This window comes from Larimichthys crocea, chromosome XVII (genome assembly GCF_000972845.2).
Source record: "Larimichthys crocea isolate SSNF chromosome XVII, L_crocea_2.0, whole genome shotgun sequence".
Taxonomy (NCBI): Eukaryota; Metazoa; Chordata; class Actinopteri; family Sciaenidae; genus Larimichthys; species Larimichthys crocea.
In genome coordinates this window covers 11320063-11344205 of record NC_040027.1, presented here as the reverse complement: position 1 = coordinate 11344205, position 24143 = coordinate 11320063, and the positions used below count along the sequence as shown (strand labels likewise).

Genomic DNA, 24143 nt, shown 5'->3' with positions numbered 1-24143 from the left:
ACTTTGTGACTTTGGGCTATACAAATAAAATTTGATTTGATTTGACCTGTCAGAGACCATCCAGCATCATGACGTAAAATCGAAAATTCATAGATAACAATAGTATTTATATTTTAGCATTCAAAATATAATTTTGGTCACAGAGCTTCTACATACTGGTGCATTAACCATTACAGAAACATAAAAAATGATTTTGCTAATTAATTTAGGGCATACGTTGCATAAACAGGTAAGACAAGGTAGTAATCTAGTGTTAACTGTTAATCAGAGCGAATGCCTATAAGAAGAAACTGTTACTATGTTTGTTTGTTTTTAGAATGTTTAGAATGTTGTAAAATGTATAATCCCTAAATTCAGGGATTATATACATAAAATATATGTAGTAAATCCAACATGCATCCAGTGTGACCTACCTTAAACCTCCACAGACCACCAAAGTCATCACTGCTTTCATAGCAGACGGGCTCCAGTCCTTCATCCAAACAACACTTGATGCAGGCCAGACCTGAACAACCTCCTCCAATCACTGCCACACGACGAGTCATATTTCAGATCTGTGGATTAAGACACGGATTTGTGAGAAAAACGTTTTATGTGCAAAGAAGAGATGAGTCCACTGATCTGCTGCACAAATAATGAAGGTGAGGATGAGACATCTCATTAAGCCATGCTGTAAGCTAATTATCTTATTTTTTGATTTTACTAATCAAGTGGATTTGACCACTGTGTCCACGAGATGTCACTGTAGGACATGAGGTTCATAACAGGCTTCAGTCCACCTGGTACCCCTCATGAATCTGGTCACTGTGTTTATTTCCTAGATTTTTTTTCAAGTTCTAAAATACCAAACAATTCTGATTCTGCACTGTGCATCAAACTGTGCACTTCAAAGCCAAATCTAACTTCCCTTTTCCCAAATGTCCCATGCAATCTTACAAATCACTAACATGTTGTGATGCAAAAGAGAAAACTCACTGTGGCACGGGTTAAGAGAGCAGCTGCATGAATGACTGCACCGTGCAGATAAAAAACACAGTAACCTGACCTTTAGCACAAGAGAGAGAGAGAGAGAGAGAGAGAGAGAGACGTGCACTTAGACTTTACTTTATTGATTAAGTGAATGTCAGAACACGTACCTGTCTTGAACCACAAACTCTGTTGAACCAGATGGTTTACCATTTAACAATTTGCTGGCAAAGCCAAGTGTGGCCATAGGTCTGGCTGTTTGAACAACCTGGTGTTATCTTTGTTTTACAAAATCATTGACAGTATGTAGTATATATCAGTGTGAGTATAATTGTGATTTTTGTTTTAGATATTTTCTGCTTCAGAAAAGAAAATGATTTACTGTAATATAGTTGTAATAAAAGAGCTGCTGCTTGATTTGTCAGGGTTACCTGTTACATGTATTTAGAGCCTAACCCCATAAAAGCATAAAAGTACTGCACCATAAGTCCTGGTATTCATCATGTGCAATCAGATTTGCTGATCTTTTAAGCATTAGCCAGAGGTAATGCAGGGAATGTAGTCATTGTGATATACATTGTATGAAAATAGAGCGAATATTGTCAAAGTAAGATCCTTCAAGACTATACAGCAAGAAACAAGGACAATATGTGTTCAGAGATTGTACATGAAGAATAAAAGCTGTAGATTAATGGCTATTCAATAAGCAGTATGACTATATAACTTTGCTAAGAAGTTTCCAGAGCTGAACATCACTCAATGCATTATTTTGAGTCACATTTTTTAAGCATACTTCAACTTCTAAACTAACTTCTTTTGAAGCCACCACAAGGCTGCATCATTTTAACATTTCTTTGTATAGTATGCCTTTCAGGAGTTGGGGGTAGTACAGTCTAGAAATTACATTTATGTACTGTATGATTAGTGATGATGAGTGCTGAAATGGACAGCATGAATTGCACATCACTGTGCAGGCCAGTACGCTTTTATCTTGTCCAACAGTGCAGCAGGGTCTTGTAGGAAAGATGGAAGGCTGTTTCTGTTAATGTAGGCAGCTAAGCCCATCACAGCAGCTGAGATCATCAAAAGCCATGCATATGATCGCTTGCATTGGGGCTCATCGCAGGGCCTGGTCTGCATGGGTTGAGCAACTCTCTCCCACTGAGTGAGGATGGCCTCACGGGCTCCAGCCCACTTTCCTGGACCTCTGAGACGATACTGGTACGGCGTGCAGGGGCCGAATATCACATTCAGTCCCACCCTGGGATCAGTCAGCAGCAGCCTCAGGGAGTTGGGTAGTACTCCCACCATCTCCGCTATCTCATCCATGTATTCGACATAGTCGACTTGGATGGTGTGTCTGTGACTGGTGACATACCTGAAAAAGTTGAACATGTTGTAGATAACAAGATTTGGTACTTTTCAGATCCAAAATATAAAAAGGAATCACAAAGCAGAGTAAATACCTTTTGGCCATTGTCTCCTCCTTGCATTGGATATCCTTTAACATGGAAGCCACTGAAGGAAGCTTGATGCAGCCTGTGTTTGAGAGGAGACGTTGAGTTTGAGATATGAGATAAGGTTGGGTTATTATTATTATTATTTTATAAAACATGTATTACCTTTAAAGACGCGTGTGGCCCATCTGGCCTGCATCTCAGAGATGGGCATAATGGCCCCCAGTGGCTGCACTAGACCAATGATAGCCAGAGTAGGGCGGGCCAACTCAGGAGGAAACACGTACTTGTACAGAGATGCTTTGTTCTCAGTCACTGTGACGACTTGTGAGGCCAGGAATGGAAAGGAAAACCTGTAACCTGTGGCAAACACCTGCAAGACAGAAGGCTCATCTCAAAGACACAGTACTGTCAGACTGTCAGTGTGAGTGTGTATGCAAAAAAAAAACCTACCACCAGGTCAACATCCTCCACTACACTCCCATCATCAAACTCCACATTGGACCCCTGAAATCTGCGGATGTTGGGCTTCACTTGAACTGTTCCTGACAGGATGCGGTTGGGAAGCTCATCATTCACTGTGGGATGTTGGCTGAACAACCTGACATTTATATTCACACTGGTTAGTTGTGTTACTACAATTTGAATAAAAGATACTGCAAGTAATTTAATAAAAACAGGACAAAAGGTCAGAAGAAAAAACAGACACAGTACCTGTGCTTTGGTTTAAGATTGTACAGAGCGTGGTCAAATCTTCGGTTGAGTTGTCTCTCTCCTAAATCACAGAAAAAACTAAAGGGAAGGATTCTTTGCATAGAATATAACACCCTGTTAAAAAGCATGTCAAGTGGTAGCCCATTTTCCCCGACTCGGTTCAGAATCCAGGCTCCTCTTCGTGTGCTCAGGTAAAGCTGGGAGGAAAAGACAAGAAGACATGGTTGTCAGTCAAATGTCAAATTTAGACACGTCACTACATACTTTATGTGTAACTAACTCATCCAAACCTGTTTGGTGACTCTGCTCAATTCCACTGCTATGTCTATTCCAGAGTTCCCTATTCCAATCACTACAGCCTTCTTATTCCTCCACTCCTCAGGAGTCTTGTAGTCTCGGCTGTGGAAATACTTTCCCTTGAAAGTGTCAATGCCTGAAACAAAAAAGATGATCAAACATTAAAGTCAACAATATAGCATTATGTAATGCTATATCACATTCAAACTGTGCCAAAGGTTCATTCTGGATGTTTATAGTCACAGCCTTATATAGTGGGTGGTACCTGGGAAGTCATGTAGGGGCATATTGGGGTGGCAGTGATGTCCAATACAGATCATCACAGCATCAAAAATGTGTTTCTCCTTTTTGCCGTCCTTGTTCTCTGTCTCAACATCCCACTGGCCCGAATGAGAAAAATCTGATCTCTGCTTCACCTGCAAGACTTTGGTCTGAACAACACAAAGACAGAGACAGATAGCTGAGCAGTTTGCTGAGAACAGTACAAAAGCTTAAGTGAGTAGGAACTAAGTTGACAAAGCTGCATCTTTTTAACTGCAGAGAAATGTAACTCTAGGCAGGAAGTTATTTAAGTGTCCTTACATTGAAGCGTATGTACTTGGTGAGCTGGAAGTTGTCCGCATACATTCGAAAGTAGTCCATGATGAGGGAGTTGTGCATGAAGTTGGGGTAGTGTCCAGGAATGGGAAAATCACTGAAACACATCATCTCCTTGGAGGTGTTGATGATGACAGAGTGGTAGATGCTGGCTCTGTCTGGCTCTGGATTCTCCTGCAAGAACAGCCAGGAAGTGAAAATACTGTATATCCATCCTAACTTATCAGAATCACTTTTATTGACCAGGTATGAGTACACGTATAAGGAATTTGGCTCTCAATGCACATACACAGATATAGAAATAAATACAGGTAAAATACATACAGATATACAGTGCTTAATGAATTTATTAGACCACCTGTCAGAGACCATCCAGCATAATGACGTGCTTTAATGCGGACTCAGTGAGCTCTCGACTTTTTACCATCTTGAAGAGGAATTTCAGACTGAATTCACCTTTTCACACTCAAATTTGAGCCGGCTCTCCAAACATTCAACCACTAAAACTAATTCTTCTGTAGCTATAATTTGACATCTTCATCAAGCGCCTTAATATTTTTTCACTTTTTTCGTAAAATCGAAAATTCATGGATAACAATAATAGTAATTATATTTTAGCATTAAAAATATAATTTTGGTCACAGAGCTTCTACATACTGGTGCATTAACCATTACAGAAACAATAAAAAATGATTTTCCCAATTACCAATGCTGTTAATTTAGGGCATCTGTTGCATAAACAGGTAAGACAAGGTAGTAATCTAGTGTTAACTGGCAAAAATCTGTGACTTTTCAAGAACGTTACAGGCACGTAATCCATCCCAGGAGAGGGAAAAGAAGTAAAATAGTGGGGAAAAATTCATTCAGTTCTAAAAGGTCCTTGCACCGCTGTCGGTGCTCAGGCCCTAATTATATTTTAGCATTAAAAATATAATTTTGGTTACAGAGCTTCTACATACTGGTGCATTACTCATTATAGAAACATAAAAAATTATTGTGCTAAATAATTTAAGGCATCTATTGCATAAACAGGTAAGACAAGGTAGTAATCTAGTGTTAACTGTTTATCAGAGTGACAGCCTGTGAGAAGAAACTGTTACTGTGTTTATTTGTTTTTAGCCTCCCAGAAGGGGGAAAGCAAGGACAGGTTGTGAATCTGCAGTAATGTTACCTGCTGTGGAAAGTCTGGAAAATGCATGATCCCTAAATTCAGGGATTATATACATAAAATATATGTGGTAAATCCAACATGCATCCAGTGTGACCTACCTTAAACCTCCACAGACCACCAAAGTCATCACTGCTTTCATAGCAGACGGGCTCCAGTCCTTCATCCAAACAACACTTGATGCAGGCCAGACCTGAACTACCTCCTCCAATCACTGCCACACGACGAGTCATATTTCAGATCTGTGGATTACAAAGAAGAGAAGATCCACTGATCTGCTGCAGAAATCAGGAAGTAAGCCATAAGATTGCTTCCTTACTCGAACTGAGCAAACTTAACTGGTGTTGTGGACACACACACACACACACACACACACACACACACACACACGCACGCACACACACACACACACACACACACACGCACACAAATCAAAGTTCAACATGAGTTAAAGCGTCGAACATGTTTAAAGTAACCAAACCTGTTATCTCAAACGGTTTGTTGTTCAGAGTGGGTCTGCAGGGCGTTGACAGAAAAAACTTCAAGAATTTCGCTTTTTACCTTAAGGGAAACTTTCGCCCCCTGCTATGCATTCAAATGTTACCATCGAGTATGCAACTTTCTGCACGTACACTGTCTTACCTTTTGCGATATTATGAGGAAGGAAACACTTGGGTTTCGTGCTGCATGCAACTAAACTGTGGGCGGAGTGAGAGTGAGTTTCCTAAACTGACCCTTGGATCACTGCAGCGCCAGAGTTAAACAGTGGAAAAGCAAACAGACAACGCCTCGAAAACATTGCACGCAACATTTAACAGGGGTCGGAAACACTGGACTGGACATCACCCAGACATCCACAAGTCCTGTGTGCAGGGGCGGAGCCAGAGCTTGTAAACATCCTGGGTTTTAGTCCTGGTCCCCTGGGAGATATGTTCACATCTATGGCAACTATATGCAATGTTTTCCCCAAGCAATTTGAGGTAATAAAATGCCTAAATGTATGAAAATCATTAGTGGAAAACATGATAGTAACCCAGGGGGGAAAAAAATCATCCTGTAGAGCCAACATGCTCCATCTTCAATAACAATTTATTGTTATCAGGGGGGACTGGAGACAGTCCCAGCTGGCATCCAGAGAGAGGTGGGGTGGTACACCCTACAATCCTGTTGTTAGTTTTAAATCATTGATTAACCTGGCACCAGCCTTTCTCTTAGATGTGATACGATGCTTACAACAGATCCATCAGATCCTCTGCAGCTGGAGTCCACCTTTAATCACGATTCGCCCCTCTGAACAGTCTGCTGTGGATCTGAAGGACTCCACCTCTGTAGTTAATTTATGTTTGCAAAATGTATTTATTATTGTCTATTTCTGTTTTCTGTGAAGCACTGTGGGCTGCATGTTTGCATGAAAGGTGCTACATAAATAAACGTTGAGTTTAATAATCCCTATGTAGATCTAATTGTGTCATTTGCATAATCCCTTCTAGTGTAGATCTGAATGTGATTATGATTCTGATAAAGGTGAAGATGAGACATCTGTGTCTGGGTGACTGTCCACTAGATGTTGCTGTAGGACCCGAGCATCAAATCAAAGAGTCGACTGAAGGAACAAGAGCGTTATTGTCTCCTCTTCAACAGGATAACCACGTGAAGCTCCCATAGTTTTAATGGAACACACCATTTTTATTAATCAATCTTTATACTGTATACTGTTCATAACAGGTTCCAGTCCATCTGTTATCCCTTATGAATCTGGTCAAAGCGCTGGACAGATTATAAAAATTGTGTCTTGCAATAGCATTGCTACAGACCCTTCAAAGGTTGAAGCTGTCGGTGCCATCGCCCCTCAGTGGTGTTTGGGACCAGGTGGAGCCCAAAGCTTTTGAGGCTTTAAAGAGAAGCCTTACAGTCTGGCCATGGCTCACCCAAAACTGTCTAATATCTGCTATGTTCATGCAAGCAGAGAAGGTCAGGGAGGTGTCCTTTATCAGGACCAAGGAGGGGGTTTGGCATCTAGATGCCGACCAGCAGAAAGAGATTATAAATGTCATAATATTTTTATTTTGAAATGGGCTGTCCCCAACGACAACTCTTTAACACGTCCTAATCAGAACTAAGCTGGATTCAGCAGGGTGTTGATGGTTGGACACTTCACTTTCTCAGCAGAGAAAAGTATGTAACCAAAGGGAAATTTAACAGAATGAGTAAGCCTCCATCTATACCAACAACTGTTGCTCTCACAAGAATTCAGAGAGACTGTGCTCCTGTCCCTGCACGACCAATTGGACTACCTTGGTTTGACATGATCTGTGGCCTAATATTAGAGATGTTTCGTTGGCCTTGAACAAAAGTACACATTGAACGACACTTGTCCCAGGTGTATTCAGAGAAAGACACTGCCTAAGGGAATTGTTGATCTCCAACAACAAGCAAATGATGACTATACCAACACACAAACAAGTTTGAGCACTCAATTTACTTACTCACACTAAGCGTAGGTGACTCATGTACAATGGCTACGTGACTCAGCCCCCCCCCCTTTTAACCCAGCAGGAAACAGGCCACTTTCTTCCATTTCTTGGTCATCCAGGTCTGATTCTCACATGCTCACATGCACCCTAACACTGACAAATTTTAGTCACTCACCAAACATGAAGGGTCTAACAAATAGGACATTTTATTTAGCAGCTATTAGCTAAGCAAATATTTCATGATCCGACAGTTTCAATGTTAAAACTATGCTTTTGAACATATTTTAAAAATGGTACATACCAGATAAAGGCTGGTGTCAGCTGCTCTCTCAGGTGTGTCTCAAAATGCAGAGACAAAGGCTCAGGTGAGCTTACTTTACCTTTTCATAGGAAGTACTCTTTTGCCTGGGTCCTAGTGCTAGATTTCCCATTAACCTGCCTTCTACACATACTTGGCCAATAAAGCTGAAGAGCATGTATAAGCTGATAACAATGCAGAGCAGGCAGCCTCAACCTGCTGCTAAATTCAATACAACGGTCCTTGAGGGTCACTTATCAGTAACAATGAAATGTACTCATATTACAAAAAAAAGAAAAGAAATTAACAATCACAACAACGCACTGTAACATTTTTAAAATGTATTTATTAAAAATACTATTAAAATCACTGTTCACTTTGCAATATGTGCCATTTCTAACATAAAAACAATTTAAACAATAAACCATACATTAGATATTTTGGAGGAATACTAGTTTGGAGATCTTGGTTCTGTGCACTCCAGTTATTTTATCTAAACAGTATCTTTCTGCAATCACGTGGAGTCTCTTGTCTCAGGAAGGAAAACCCAGCATGTCGGATGATAATAACATTAACAGGCAAGACTAAAAAGGTATTTGATATACTGTCACACGTCCTGAGAAGACTGAGTAACTGTGCAGAATTCTGTCAAATGTAAAGCAGTGAATATTAAACAATGATTTGTGCAGACCTTCTGTATCAAGAAAGCTATGAGAGAAAGCAAAGGGCATACATGATGTTCAGAATGCTGCACAGACGTAAAAGTAGCACGTTTACTTAAAAGCACTGATTGAATTCATACAGTCTAAAAACAGGCTACAGCCATCATCGAGTCTCAGTACTGCACAGTCTGTGCAGCTTACTGAGGAGATCTGAGTAATGAGAGCAATGAGAAGAAAGAGGAGAGTTCATGCTTATTATAGACAATGCAGCACAGGAGCACTGACCCTGAGAAAAACATGATGATGTTCCGCTTAGAAGAAGGCTTGGTCTCTGGTTCTGGTACCACTCTGGTCTTGAAAGGCTGAATCACCCGATCCCACTGAGTGAGGATGGCCTGACGGGCTCCAGCCCACTGGCCTGGCCCAGTCAGACGGTACTGATATGGAGTGCAGGGACCCAGTAGAATATTCAGTGCCAGTCTCGGGTCTGTCAGTAAGAGCCACAGTAGGTTTGGTCGAACCCCAACCTGCTCGGCCACAAAGTCCAGGTAAGGCACGTACTCCACCTGGATGGGGTTACGGTCTGAGCAGGCAAACCTGACAAAAAAAAAAACATTTATAATTGTCACAGCAGCTTAATATGGATCTTGAAGACTTGAACAGTACAAACAATTTCAGACCTCTGATGCATGGTTACTGTGTCTTTCTCAATTTCCTTGATCATGGTCTTTTCTGAGGGGAGTTTCGTTAAGCCTGCATGAAAAAAAGGTTGCACAGAAACTTGTTTTAAGCTTGTTTCTCTATAAGAGCTTAAAAACGTGAACTGATCAAAAGTAGCTGTACTTCACCTTTAAACACTCTCGTAGCCCAGCGGGCCTGCATCTCCGCTAAAGGATTGATTGCCCCCAAGCCGTGGATGAAGCCCACCACTGCCAGTGTAGGCCGGGTCAGTGCAGGAGAGAACACATGCTTGTAGAGATTCAGCCTGTAACCACTTTTAGCCTGCAGAGCTGAGGGCAGGAAGGGGAAGCTGTAGTTGTACCCGGTGGCAAACACCACTACATCCACCTGTATGACACACATAAAACTAAAATATTAGAAGACAAAAATGGAGCAATCGTTTTTTCCCAATGATTTGCATTGATCCATCACTACCAACACACACCTTGTCTATAACGCTGCCATCGGCGAAGACCACAGTGGATCCACAGAACTGCTTCACGTTTGGTTTCAACTGAACACGACCGGAAATGATCCGAGCTGGCAGGTCGTCATTCACAAGAGGGATCTGTTGAAAAAAACTGCCCAAAAGACAGCAGAGCTATGTTAGGGCGCTACATGAGGAGTGTAAAATCATCAGAATGGTCTTTCATATTGCTGGATGTCATGAACGTAATAATAATTTTTGAAATAAAGATGTTTATCTAAGGTATGTTGTTACCCATGATTTGGTTGCAGGCCGTACAGTTTGTGGTTGACTACTTTGTTCAGTTTATTCTCCACCATCTTATTGACCCACGAGGGGAAGAGCTTCCCCATCATCATATCCAGTCGAGAAGTGCCAACAAGGTCAGCTGGGAGCCCACCCTCTCCTACACGACTGACGAGCCACGCTCCACTCCTGGCACTGAGGTACACCTGCAGGTCAGGTCGTATATTTTTAGGATCACATTTATTTGAACACATACAAAGAAGCAGTTTAGTTTTGTACCTTCTCAGCAACTCTACTGATATCCACAGCAATATCACCTCCAGAGTTCCCAATCCCAATCACCACCACTCTTTTCCCTTCCATATCGTCAGCACTGCGATAATCCCAGCTATGGAAATATCTACCTTCAAAGCTCTCAATACCTGCAAAAGGAGGAAATTTGTAAAATTTGTGAAAATTGCAAGCCAATAAAAATGAATGAAAATGTTGTTGGTACCTGGGAAGTCTCCGAGGGGCAGGTGAGGCTGGGTGAAGTGTCCGGTACAAACTATCACTGCATCAAAAACACGAGTCTCCCTCTGACCGTCTCTCGTCTCTGTCTCCACGTCCCATTGGCCTGTTGCTGCAAAATCCAGGGTCTGCCTCACACTGACCACTGTAGTCTGACACACACAGAGTGTTGAATAATCTCCATTAATAGATGTTGCACGTCCTTATGGAAGAACTACCTTAGATTATTATCACCTTAAACAATCCTTAAGGCCACTAACCTGGAATTGTATGTGTTGTAGCAGTTTGAAGGCCTCAGCATAGAGGCGCACATAAAGCATCACCTCAGAGTGGTGCATGTTATTTGGGAGCTCAGCAGGTGGAGGAAAGTCACTGAAGGCCATCATCTCTTTGGAGCTGTTAATCACTACCGACTTATAGATGTTGGCACGTCCAGGCTCAGGCGTCTCCTATAGGAGGACAATACTCAACATTTTTACCCTTATTTTTGATGAATATTATGTCTGTGTTACCAAACAAAGTATGTTCACATACTGCTTCAGTGCAGCTACAAGTCCACATGTTCTCATTTAAATCAAATAATAGTTATGCTTATTATTTTACATACTGTATGTTGCCGTATAAGCAAAAAAACCAAAGACAAAGTCGGCAGCTGAAAAAAGGGACGGTATAAATTGGTAAAGGGTCAAACTTCATTTACGTAGCACCTTGTGAGCCTTTTGAGTTGGACTGTGAATGACAGCTTCCAACATGAGATCCATAGAGCATTTATTTTTATTTATTTATGATCGCAGTACATGCTGAATTGAAACAAGCTTATAATATGCAAGCATTGCCCCTCACCTTAAATCTCCACAGACCCCCAATGTCATGGCTGCTCTCAAAGCAGGTGGGCTCCAGACCTTCATCCAAACAGACCTTGAGGCTTCCCAGACCAGAAACCCCTGCACCGATCACTGCCACCTTCATGCTGGAGAGGAAACAAGACTGACGGCAGCGGGGACTGATCTAATAAAGAAGTATGATGTGAAGTAGTTTCATGTTGTCTGCATTCATTGTCATTAATTTGCATATAAATTATGGTGTTTTAAGTTGCTTGAGTCAATCAAGGATAATTAGATTAATTTAATTTCATTTTAAAGACAATGGCTCGATACATGCCTCCTTTTTTCAGCAAAACTTTGGTGTGAAATTAAAACTGAAGAGACCATTTTGAAGGTTAAATGTCGCAGAGCTGTAACAAAGACGAGAAACTGCTGAACCATGTTGGATTAATTGCTGGAGGATGGACCTTAATTACTGTACCTCTCTCAGAAGTAAAAGTACTAATACTGCACTATAAAACAATACATATGATTATCATTATCATCATACATATTGTTCTAGCTGGCTGAGTTACAGTTAAATTTGTACTTGTGTGGTACTTGAGTATAAAGTACATTACATAAAACAACAGCAACATAGAAACACAATGCTTGAACACACCCTTCACTCACACAACAGCCAAATTAACTGCAAAAATCACAATGGCACCCATAAAACTACTTTAATTACATTTGAAGCAACCTTACCTCTTCACAGGGAGAGATGAATAATGGACTTAAACTGCACTTCCTCTTCAAATCTGTTTTGTCAGGTTTTAATCATAGGGCAGGGCCGATTTATGATTCATCCACTGTGCGTTCTCTAATAAGTGAAAACCAAAGGAAACAAGCACAATGAACTTCACTGGGGAGGTGTTTTAACAGCAGCTGGTGGTTATTGTGTCACTAGAGTGATAGTCAGTGAGTAATCCCTGTTTCTAAAGGACCAAGATAATGAAGGAAAGGCAAACCAGAAGACAAAGTGCAACTCAAAACATGGTACAGCTTTTGTAAAACTCTGTATAAGTGAAAATATCTGTTTTCACGTGACAGCAAACAGCATTTTATTTATAAAAGCTTTGATTAGCAGGATTAAAATCTCTGAATTTACACGATTATCTACATCTGTACACCAACTCAAGAAGGCCTTTCTCCTATCATGTCTGAGATAAGAAGAAAACACAGTCTAGAACAGAAACTCTGCAGACCTTAAACACAAGCACAGGATTGAACGCCTCAATGATCTGAGCTGTAATCTTTTGCTGCATTAAAGCACTGTGTATATTTAACTACCCTCTTTTTATACTAACCCTACAGTATCTGTGCATTTTGTGCTTAGTGAAAGCATTTTCTATGTATTGAGAGATTCCCTTTTAACCAAGTTACCAGTTTATATCTCTGGGTTTTCTTGACTTCCAGTATTCAGTTCAATAGTGAATGAAAAACACCTTACACAATAACAGTTGGTCAAGAGGAATGCCATCTTAAAATCTTGAAAATGCTAATCTAATTCAGAATTATCCAAGTTCTTAGAGAAAATTGTGATCTGCGGAGTTAAATGAGAGACAAAAGAGACTCAGTTACAGTTTAGTCCAAAGAGTGAAGCCAAATGCAAACAGGTAGGTAGGCTTGAAGTAGTGGTAACTTGGAACGACTTACTGGAGAAGCAGCTGAAGAGTCAAAGTAAAAAAACAAACTTAATCCCACAAAGAAAAATCTCATCAACAATAGATTCACTAAAAACAGGAGAAGAGCCAGGACAGAGCAACACTGGACACAGAGACACACGAGACGTGGAAAAGGGGAAACACATGGGCAAAATTCCAGAGAACTAATTGAACACAGGTGACACAAAAAAAAACAAGCGAGAAGGCTCTTTAAACATAAAACAGAAAATACTACACAAGAAACCCAAAAGCATGACAAACTCAGGCGCAAAATGTTTTTTATGAAGTGATTCTTATAGAAATAATGTCCCAAAGTATAGATTGCACTGGAACTGTGAAGAAACAGCTGAAAGCAATCTGTGTGAATTACCAGCAGACTACTGCAAAATGTATGTATGTCGAACTACTGCTTGTACGTATAGTCCACTCCTCCCCAGCATTGGTTAGATGGTTGGGCTAAATTCTTCTGATGAGAAAAATAATTCTGTAAATACAAAAAAAATGTAATACACAAAACATACCTTCGATTATGTCCTTTAGTCGGCCTACAAATTGTATTTAAATATGCTTAAATAGAGTCAATAATATCAAATACATATTCTTTTAAATTTGCCTTTGTTTTATTTTTCTATTTTGAGGTTGTTGGCAGAATTGTAAGAAATCACGTCAGTTTATATTTGCAGGTTAATTAAGATAGTTTAGATAAACACACAGAAATACCAAAATGATAGACAGATCAACTGAACGTCACACAAAGAAAACCACAGAAAACAGACTCATTGGTCTCACTGGTATGACCACCTGGATAGTTTTAATTTGAGTGTTTTCATCAAAGTTACACTGAAGTGTTCCTCTTGTCCTGCAAAGGCTGGATAGGAGTTTTATGTCTTGTTCTGGTTTATTGTTCTCTACAGTTGTGATAGTCCACCCTTCACTCCTTGACTAAATTAATCCAGACTGCATTGAGATAAGTACAAAAACCCTCCCTTCATTAGTCCACATAAGTACAGAGGTAACTAAACCTGTTATTCATTAGTCCACATAAGTACAGAGGTAACTAAACCTGTTAAACTACAGCTTCTACATGCTTAGGATAGGGGATATTGTAATTTCCTTGTTGTCAAAGACTGAATACCATTAAACGGCTACAGTGATAGAGCACCTTTTATCCAAAGTGATTTACAATTTTCGTTGCAGGTCGAGCTGCAAACCTAATAATCAGGATCCTACCTCTACCTCCTATGCCACAACACCTGTTAAGTCTCATGACTGGACTCTGGATGTATTTCTAAGCAGCATGAAACAAAAGGTGCTCGAGGTTAAGATTGTAATCAAATTAAGAAAAAGACTCAGGTGTTCAACATACCGAACTACAGTACTCAGAAGTGGTAGAACTTTGTCTTGAGGATATTCAGAGTGACGGGAAAGAAGTTGGGGTAATGTTTATTGCAGTAAAAACAGCACAGTAGTGCTGCACCTGAGAAGATCAGTATGGTGCTCCGTCTAGAAGAAGGCTTGGTCTCTGGTTCTGGTACCACTCTGGTCTTGAAAGGCTGAGCCACCCGATCCCACTGAGTGAGGATGGCCTGACGTGCCCCAGCCCACTGGCCTGGCCCAGTCAGACGGTACTGATATGAAGTGCAGGGACCCAGTATGATATTCAGTGCCAGTCTGGGGTCTGTCAGCAGGAGCCACAGTAAGTTTGGTCGAACCCCAACCTGCTCGGCCAGATAATCCAGGTAAGGGATGTAATCCACCTGGATCGGGTTACGGTCTGAGCAGGCAAACCTGACAGAGAGAAACAAACAAAAACTGGTGTTTAAGGGCGTCTGCGGCTATTATTCATCGAGACAACAACTTAATATGGACCTTAAAGACTTGAAAAGCTGTATAATACAGATCATTTCCAACCTCTGATGCATGTTTTCTGTGTCTTTCTCAATGTCCTTGATCATGGTCTTTTCTGAGGGGAGTTTGGATAAGCCTGCATGAAAAATAAAAGTCATTTAACAGTTGTCTTAACCCTGATGTTCTGTTTGTGTTTGACAGCTCAAAGACATACATCATGTGGTGTTATCAGCTCGATACCTCATGCATGCGATACCACTGACTGATTTCATAAAAATTGCTTATAAATCACTTTTAATAACATTTTGAACTGATCGAAGGTCTGCTGAAGAAACTTCGATTTATGGTTTCAGAGATTTCAGCTATAAAACATGTTTAATCTAAATGAACTATCTCTTCATGTAATATCATAATTTCCTATATCATGCATACTTATCATGAAGGTCCACTGCAGAACAGCAACTCAAGGGTCTTTCTTTATCATCTGAACTAATGTAGACACCAAAAATAACAACTGAACCCGTGTACTGATGAGTGCTTTCAGCATCAGGATAAAGTAATTAGTCAGTATACACGTGAGAATAAAACTCATAGTTAGTATCTGTGTTGTACTTCACCTTTAAACACTCTCGTAGCCCAGCGGGCCTGCAACTCAGCAAGAGGATTGACAGCCCCGAAGCCACGGATGAAGCCCACCACTGCCAGTGTAGGCCGGGTCAGTGCAGGAGGGAACACATGCTTGAAGAGATGCAGCCTGTAACCACTTTTAGCCTGCAGAGCTGAGGGCAGGAAGGGGAAGCTGTAGTTGTACCCGGTGGCAAAGACCACTACATCCACCTGTATGACACACATAAATCTAAAATATTAGAAGACTATTAATATTAAATCACGTTATTTCATTTTAGGAACCAGATAATGGAGTTTGAGCCATATTTCAAGCAACAGTGTTTTTTTTTACATGACAGATGCATGTGTTGATCATACCTTATCCATAACGCTGCCATCGGTGAAGACCACAGTGGATCCACAGAACTGCTTCACGTTTGGTTTCAACTGAACCCGACCTGAAATGATCCGAGCTGGCAGGTCGTCGTTCACAACAGGCATCTGTTGAAAAAAACTGCCCAAAAGACAGCAGAGTGTCAAACATGTACATGTACACTTAGAGTAATAAGGTAGACTTTCCTAATATTGATTAAAGACCACTGTTGTGTATGGATGTAGACTTTGAGTTTAACTGAAACGCTGACTACACATTGATCGTGTTAACGATTAATAATGGTTACCTATGACTTGGTTTCAGGCCGTATAGTTTGTGGTCGAATGCTTTGTTCAGCCTGTTCTCCACCATCTTATTGACCCACGAGGGGAAGAGCTTCTCCATCACCATATCCAATCGAGAACTCCCAAGAAGGTCACATGGGAGCCCACCCTCTCCTACACGGCTGACAACCCACGCTCCGCTCCTGGCACTGAGGTACACCTGCAGGTCAGGTCAGCACATAGAGGGTTAAGAATCATATGCTCAGCTTTTTATATATTTTTAGGATCACGTTTATTTGAACACATACAAAGAAGCAGTTTAGTTTTGTACCTTCTCAGCAACTCTACTGATATCCACAGCAATATCACCTCCAGAGTTCCCAATCCCAATCACCACCACTCTTTTCCCCTGCATATCGTCAGCACTGCGATAATCCCAGCTGTGAAAATAGTTGCCTTCAAAGCTCTCAATACCTGAGATGGGAAATCAAAGAGCAATCAGTGAATCAATCATTGTGCTGAATTCAATCAGGGACAATACTGATGAAGTGCATGCAACCTAAAGATAACGTGCAGCACCAAGACAGAGGAGAGACTAGGGCAAGAATCTCAATGTATCAGAAGAACGCAGCACCACAGGGAGAGCGAAAACACTCAGGACATAAGATACTCTGTGCAGAACCTACATAGTTGTTGCCTGGGATGATCTAATGAACTGGCCTGAGTTAAAGAAGTAATAACAGATGTTTGATCTCTATGTGGACCAGGGAAGAGAGGATGGAGAAGGGCCATGAGTGCAAGCTAAATAAACATCAGGCCCTTATTTTTGAGAGACAACAGAATGGATGGAAGGCTTCACAGGACGGTGAAAGGTGAAAGGAGGTGAGTAAAGAGTGATGCCACTTGGCTAGCTAGTTCCTCTGGTTTATCATTCATTGTTAAAAGCCTTACCTACAATTTGGTATTACTCTATTTTTGTTTATATTTCAAATAACACATATACAAACATATTTGTACCCGTACTCAAACTGCTAGATAAAGTTTGCAAGTCTACTTCACAGTCTCTGTTAGTGGGACACTAAAAATGACGTTTCAGTTCACCTGCAACCAATGAAGCCAATAAAAACGTTGTTGGTACCTGGGAAGTCTCCGAGGGGCAGGTGAGGCTGGGTGAAGTGTCCGGTACAAACTATCACCGTATCAAAAACACGAGTCTCTCTCTGACCGTCTCTCGTCTCTGTCTCCACATCCCATTGGCCTGTTGCTGCAAAATCCAGGGTCTGCCTCACACTGACCACTGTAGTCTGACACACACACACACGCACATTATTGCATATCCTTCAATGATGTTGGCATTTTTTTCTATGAGGAGTTCTCGTTGCTTTATGTTATGTAAGTCTGTTCTAGTTATTGGTAACGTATTACTTTAGTAATGTGTGTGTGTAATGTTTAAGGCACAAGGCATTAAATCCAACACACTGGTTCTCTCAGTCATCTTATTGAGCACGTATAAGCAGTATGCAAACATTTAATAAATAGTTTCTAATACACTGTTTTGTATTTGTGTGCAGCTTTAAGAATAATAGAAAAGCAACCGACAGATGCAGACTTGCAGATTTGGAGTTGCATTACATTCAGATTATTATCCACTAACCTGGAATTGTATATGTTGCAGCAGCTTGAAGGACTGAGCATAGAGGCGTAGATAAAGCAGCACCTCAGAGTGGTGCATGTTATTTGGGAGCTGAGCGGGTGGAGGAAAGTCACTGAAGGCCATTATCTCTTTGGAGCTGTTAATCACCACCGACTGATAGATGTTGGCACGTCCAGGCTCAGGTGTCTCCTATAGAAGGACAATATATATATATATAGATGATAAAGCTGTCACTACAGTATAAATAATATTTTGCACCCTCTCTGTCCCAAACATGTCCCAAACTTTAAAGAACTTAGGAAAAGATTTCAAATAAAACATATAAATACATTTGAGAGCTTATTTTTATTACTTATTATGTATTATTTAGATATTATTATTTTTTATTACTGATTGCCAATTTGCACGTATAATCCTGCACAGTTTAACATTACAAGCATACTCTAAAAGGTAAATGAGCATGACTGCAGAGCATGGTGAATGGAAAATATGTGCATTTGCATAAAAGCATTGCCCCTCACCTTAAATCTCCACAGACCCCCAATGTCATGGCTGCTCTCAAAGCAGGTGGGCTCCAGACCTTCATCCAAACAGGACTTGATGCTGGTCAGACCAGAAAGCCCTGCACCGATCACTGCAACCTTCATGCTGGAGAGGCTGTATGACTGAGCAGCGGGGACTGATCTGATGGAGTTAAATAGATTTTTTTGTAGGACAAAAAAATTCCACAGCTGTGATTGAATACCAGGAATCTTGCTCAACTACACAGAGTGGAATATTACTGAGAAGCATGGGAGGAGCTATGGATGCTCCTTATCTATATTCTAGGGTCACTAGAACTAACAGCAGAAAAGCCAAATTAGAAGTATACCAGAGAAATATCAGTAAAAGATTTTAAACAGCTGAAATACTTTACCCAGTGCTGTTAAATATGATTTTTAACTGCACTGGTTTGACCTATTGCAACAAAGGTCAACCCATTTAAGTGGATAAATGTGGTCTGTGCATTATTAATGTAATATAGTTTAAGTATGACATAGTTTGTATTTATTCAATACATAGAAACAGAAACAATCTAAATAAAAATAAAACACCCAGGTTTTTACTTTCAAGTTTTGGTTTAAGTCTGCCCTCAGCTCTCCATTATTTTTTCTTTTCCTCCTGATCTCATACTTTGAACTCACTCAACTTCTCTTTCGTGGAACTCTCACTCAGGTCCCACCCCTACACACCTGTGATTGGACCAAAAATAATAAGCTACCTGTCTGATAACAGGCCAAACCTGCTGTAGGTTGTGGATGCATTTACAAGTATGTCCACGTTGCTTTCATATGGACATCATGAGCTACATGGTGTATTTACTTATTTTCAACCCCTTACAGTACAATATGGACTGATTAGTAGCCTGTCATACATGCAAAACACTACAGGTTGGTTTCTCTCATTATGCATACATCTACCCCAAGTTCAGAACACACAATATATCTAAATGCAACAGAAATGGGGCACTATACTGAACTGCACTGCATTAATTCCTGGAAAATCATTAATGTTATCAGTCCAGCCTGTGGTTTTACTGCTATGATAAGTGAAAATGTCTGCTTTGAAATGGTTTTATGAATCTGATTGATGTGAGAACAATAAAGAACAAACATGCTCTCGTGCTAGTAGAGCAAATTTAGGTTGACCAGTGAAACAATAAAGTACACAATGGACTTGTTTTTGCATTAGATTAGATTAGATTAGATTAGGTTAGATTGTACTTGATTCATCCCACAACGGGGAAATTTGCTTGTTACAGCAACAGAGTGTATTATACACTACAGAATTAAAGTAGAAAGGGCAAAACACAAGGAACAGACACAAGTATCTTATAACCTACACAATAAAACAAAAGAACAAAACAATCTGCAAACAACAGACAATGTGCAAAAAAACAAAAAACGAGTACTGATGGTAAAAGTAGCATGTTATAATTAATATTGTAAGGTAAAGTAACTATGATATAAAAAATATTGCAATGTAAAGTGACCATGAAACACGATGAAGTGACTATCAATATATTTACAATTTTTAGATAAATCGCCTAACAGTTTCTGCTATATTTATAAGTCACCGCTAATAAATATTGCCCTATCATGTCCAAGATAAGGGGAAAATACAGTCAGGAACAGATATTCTGCAGACCTTACCTCACATTCATGCACAGAGGGAGAAATAAAGTGAATGTTATTCTGTAACCAAGAGCAACTTGTGGATTTTAAACTATCTCAGTAGCTTTGTTTAAAATCTTTGGCACATTGGGAAACTGGGGGTGCCGCAGAAGGATGAAGAGAGTGTGAATCATATGCTATGGGCTTCACTGTCACCCCATTTGGACACCAATGGGAGATTTTGGACAGACCTCTTAGACAGCACTCTCCACTACTGCACATGGTGGCCCAACGACTTACTAAGACATTTAATGTTGTTTTTTTCCTTTAATTTGTCACTGTTCTGTACATGCACAAATAGCTAATGCAACAACTTCTATATAACAATGTAAATATAAGAATTTATCAACATTAGCAATATTCAACAGCAATCAATTAAATCAGAGGTGTGAGTGAGTGTGTCTGTGCATGGTTAGTAAAGAGAAAAGAGCACCCAGAGGAGCACCCATAGAGATGCAGTAGTTGCCCTTTATGACCATTTGCTGCTGCTGGCTCCGCACATTGTGACAAAACTAACATGCAAACAACCCAACGAAAGAGGGGAAAACACAACTAAAACAACAGCAACCCTGAGCCCTAACTCATAATCCTAACTCTGCTCAGACTTAAACCTCTTACTTGGGTAATTTAGGGTGCGAGTATAGCGTATTCTGTCCGTAGTTAGGGTTTGCCTCAGTTTCTTGGAGCGGGGGTAGAAGATGGGGCCTCGTCCTTGCTCTGCATGTGGAGTTTTATGGCAGGGGCGGGATCGTGCAAACAGTGAAGTCGATTCAGTTCAAAGAAAAGCAGAGTCCTTTCTCTCACTTCTCTCACGTCACTTCTGCAGGCATGGTGGGAGCACAGCGGTCTTCTTTTCTTTAGGTCCCCATGTGCTTATTTGAACACAGAGAAAGTCTCCAAAAAACTTCTCCAGCTTGGTGGAAACTGTGCAGCCTTCTTTAATGTCTATCAGCAGCCTGAGCCCCAACTGGGAGCATGGTTTAGGCAAGACAAATTTATTTTTGTTAATCTTTGTAATTTATTAATGAAACTTGTATTGACTAGCAGGAGGTTTTTCCTTGCCACCATCGCCAAGTGCTTGCACCTGGTGGGGATTGCTGAGTCTCTGTAAATGATATTATAAATAGTACAGTCTAGACCTGCTTTGAATGTGTCATATAATTTGGCGCTATATAAATAAAACTGAATTGTGAAGTGAATTACCAGTTCCCTGAAATGAGAATGCAAAGAATTAGAACTTCAATTCTCTGCAAAGATCTCTCACCTGCTGCTGCTGTGATAAGAGTTGATGTCTGATGGAAATTTTGAAATGTAAAAATTAGACACTAGAAAGCAAACTCTGTAATATCTAAAAATACACAGACATACACAAATTACCTGTCAGGTACAGGTTCACAATCATACCAGATAAAAAGTATGTAAATATAAAAATTAACAATATGGACTTGAAATATTTATTAATATTATATTTCTCAGTATTTTCTTAATGATATAATGTATTAAATTAACAACACCCATGGTCACATAAGCAGTATGAAATGCTCAAATGTAGAGTAGAATTGCTATGTAGCAGACAATAAAAAGTACAGGGTATGGGTTGTGTATGTTGCTATACTTTCCACACCTTCCTTTGAGGTTATCTTAGTTTCTTCAAAGTTTTTCTGTCTTTAAAATAAGAAGTTTCTATGAGTTCTTGTTGCAAACCTTTAAGGCTAAAATAAGGGCCAGATTCCTCATTATAACTTTAACTAACAACTGACGATATACATTGCATTTCAGCAATGGAGTAACTTTTTTAATTTGTTAATCTCTCACTGGAATTTCCACAATACAAGGTATAGGACATCTGCAGGTCTTGAAAAGTTTTAAAAAGTGGTGAATTACAGGTATAAATGATTTGTTTAAAATAATAATTATCCTTATCCTAGCCATCATGCAGTAAATTTATTCTACCAGTAGGGGCCACTGTAAGACTTTTGTACCTTGTTACAAGTCACTGAATAAGGCAATGTACAACTTGAAGTATCAAAATTTATAGTCTTTATTGTTTTGAATATAAGAATAGTTTTTCCTTTCCCACCATGTTTAAAATTAATTTCAGATATTAGTACTTTTTTAGGTGTTATATTTGCACAAAGAACTATTTTTTTTAAATAATTGAGATTTAAAAAAATATTTAATTAAATAAATAAATAAATACTTACATTCAGTAAAAATACAATAGAAAAACCACAGCAAATACATATGTATATATATTACAAGTAAATTAAATTATTAAGTAAATTAAAGTTATGAAAAAGTACATGTATGTGCATATGTATATATTATATTGCAGCTTTACCCTAACTTCGTCCGCTTTTTTTCTGTAAATGTAGTTTCTCTAGCTTGAAACTGCCAACTAAAGATGGCAGTGAGCAATGAACCCAAGTCCAAGTTTTAGGTTATTTTACAGTCTTTCTGCTGTGTTCTAGGAGAGTGTTAAGATAAAAAGTCCAAGCAGGAGATGGATCATACCCAGTCTGATAGAGCAGGCATCACTTGTTGTTGGGGCAGCAGTTGTTGTAGTTGGTGCAGTGGTTGTTGTTGCCGCAGCAGTTGTTGTTGGGGCAGCAGTTGTTGTTGGGGCAGCAGTTGTTGTAGTTGGTGCAGTGGTTGTTGTTGCTGCAGTAGTTGTTGTAGTTGGTGCAGTGGTTCTGGTTTGTGCAGTGGTTGTTGTAGTTGGTGCAGTGGTTGTTGTAGTTGGGCCAGCAGTTGTTGTTGTTATGGCAGTAGTTGTTGGGGAAGCAGTTGTTGTGGCAGCACTTGTTGTAGTGGGGGCAGCACTTGTTATGGCAGCAGTTGTTGTAGTGGGGGCATCAGTTGTTGTTGTTGGGGCAGCAGTGGATGTTGCTGGGACAGAAGTGATTGTAGTTGGGGCAGCAGTTGTTGTTGTTGGGGCAGTGGTTGTAGTTTGGGCAGCAGTTGTTGTTGTTGGTACAACAGCCATTGTAGTTGGTGCAGCAGTTGTTGTTGGGGCAGCAGTTGTTGTAGTTATGGCAGTAGTTGTTAGGGAAGCAGTGGTTGTAGTTGGGGAAGCAGTTGTTGTAGTTGGGGCAGCACTTGTTATGGCAGCAGTTGTTGTAGTGGGGGCAACACTTGTTATGGCAGCAGTTAATGTTGTTGGGGAATCAGTTGTTGTTGTTGGGGCAGCAGTGGATGTTGGTGCAACAGCCGTTGTAGCTGGTGCAGCAGTTGTTGCTGTTTGGGCAGCATTTGTTGTAGTAGGGGTAGCAGTTGTTGTAGTTGGGGCAGCAGTTGTTGGGGCAGCAGCGGTTGTATTTGAAGCAGCAATTGTTGTAGTTAGGGCAGTGGTTGTTGCTGGGGCAGCAGTTGTTGTTATTATAGCAGCAGCTGTTGTTGCTATGGCAGCAGTTGTGGTAGTTGGGGCAGCAGTTGTTGTTGTGACACCAGTGGTTGTTGTAGTGGCAGAAGTGATTGTAGTTGCGACAGCAGTTGTTGTTGTTTGGGCAGCGTTTGTTGTAGTTGGGGTAGCAGTTGTTGTAGTTGAGGTAGCAGTTGTTGTAGTTGGGGAAGCAGTTGTTGTAGTTGGGGCAGCGGTGGTTGTATTTGAAGCAACAATTGTTGTAGTTAGGGCAGTGGTTGTTGTTGGGGCAGCAGTTGTTGTAGTTGGGGCAGCAGTTGTTATTATAGCAGCAGCAGTTGTTGCTATGGCAGCAGTTGTTGTATTTGGGGCAGCACTTGTTGTTGGGACACCAGTGGTTGTGGTTGGGGCAGGAGCTGTTGTTGGAGCAGCAGTTGTAGTTGGGGAAGCAGTTGTTGTTGGGACACCAGTGGTTGTTGTTGGGGCAGAAGTGATTGTAGTTGCGACAGCAGTTGTTGGGGCAGGAGTTGTTGTGGTTGTGGCAGCAGTGGTTGTTGTTATGGCAGCAGTTGTTGTTGGGGAAGTGGTCGTTGTTGGGACAGCAGTGGTTGTTGTTGGCGCAGCAGTTGTTGTAGTTGGCGCAGCAGTTGTTGGGACAGCAGTTGTTGTTGTTGGGGGAGCAGTTATTGTAGTTGGTGC

The 24143-nt window shown here is 40.5% G+C and overlaps 4 protein-coding genes across 8 annotated transcripts in view; all 4 read right to left on the bottom strand.

Annotated features, from left to right (window-relative positions):
• The window catches only part of LOC109141804 (dimethylaniline monooxygenase [N-oxide-forming] 5), a 5623-nt gene extending 4558 nt beyond the window's left edge, over positions 1-1065 (bottom strand). Inside the window, exon 1 of the mRNA XM_027290578.1 lies at positions 414-1065. Within this exon, the coding sequence (XP_027146379.1) occupies positions 414-545 (132 nt within the window). The 5' untranslated portion in view covers positions 546-1065. The remainder of the gene's footprint in view (positions 1-413) is intronic.
• A 23-nt stretch (positions 1066-1088) lies between these two features.
• On the bottom strand, positions 1089-7993 carry LOC113744040 (dimethylaniline monooxygenase [N-oxide-forming] 5-like). 3 transcript variants are annotated; one of them, XM_027290576.1, is made up of 11 exons: positions 5842-6074; positions 5681-5715; positions 5301-5441; positions 4017-4205; positions 3700-3865; positions 3428-3570; positions 3138-3334; positions 2877-3024; positions 2589-2796; positions 2433-2505; positions 1089-2344 (listed from the first exon to the last, which is right to left on the bottom strand). In XM_027290576.1, the coding sequence occupies exons 3-11, from the start codon at positions 5430-5432 to the stop codon at positions 1930-1932; spliced, it is 1671 nt and encodes a 556-aa protein (XP_027146377.1). In that variant the 5' UTR covers positions 5433-5441; positions 5681-5715; positions 5842-6074; the 3' UTR covers positions 1089-1929. The 3 variants fall into 3 exon arrangements, with proteins under 3 accessions (XP_027146377.1, XP_027146378.1, XP_027146376.1); XM_027290577.1 differs by lacking the exons at positions 5681-5715; positions 5842-6074 and adding an exon at positions 7975-7993; XM_027290575.1 differs by lacking the exon at positions 5681-5715 and having other exon boundaries at positions 5842-6073.
• Positions 7994-8658: 665 nt separating this feature from the next.
• Positions 8659-13352, bottom strand: LOC104935729 (dimethylaniline monooxygenase [N-oxide-forming] 5-like). Of its 3 annotated transcripts, none has more exons than XM_027289838.1 (11): positions 13098-13352; positions 12147-12261; positions 11419-11545; positions 10836-11024; positions 10562-10727; positions 10345-10487; positions 10075-10271; positions 9799-9934; positions 9482-9701; positions 9314-9386; positions 8659-9230 (listed from the first exon to the last, which is right to left on the bottom strand). In XM_027289838.1, exons 3-11 carry the CDS (start codon positions 11542-11544, stop codon positions 8831-8833), a joined length of 1650 nt encoding a protein of 549 aa, XP_027145639.1. In that variant the 5' UTR covers position 11545; positions 12147-12261; positions 13098-13352; the 3' UTR covers positions 8659-8830. The 3 variants fall into 3 exon arrangements, with proteins under 3 accessions (XP_027145639.1, XP_027145637.1, XP_027145638.1); XM_027289836.1 differs by having other exon boundaries at positions 11419-11583; positions 13098-13351; XM_027289837.1 differs by having other exon boundaries at positions 11419-11562; positions 13098-13351.
• A 787-nt stretch (positions 13353-14139) lies between these two features.
• On the bottom strand, positions 14140-18737 carry LOC109142662 (dimethylaniline monooxygenase [N-oxide-forming] 5). The gene is made up of 9 exons (XM_027290414.1): positions 18392-18737; positions 17871-18059; positions 17355-17520; positions 16548-16690; positions 16240-16436; positions 15938-16073; positions 15571-15790; positions 15017-15089; positions 14140-14893 (listed from the first exon to the last, which is right to left on the bottom strand). Exons 1-9 carry the CDS (start codon positions 18515-18517, stop codon positions 14485-14487), a joined length of 1659 nt encoding a protein of 552 aa, XP_027146215.1. The 5' UTR covers positions 18518-18737; the 3' UTR covers positions 14140-14484.
• Positions 18738-24143: the final 5406 nt, after the last annotated feature.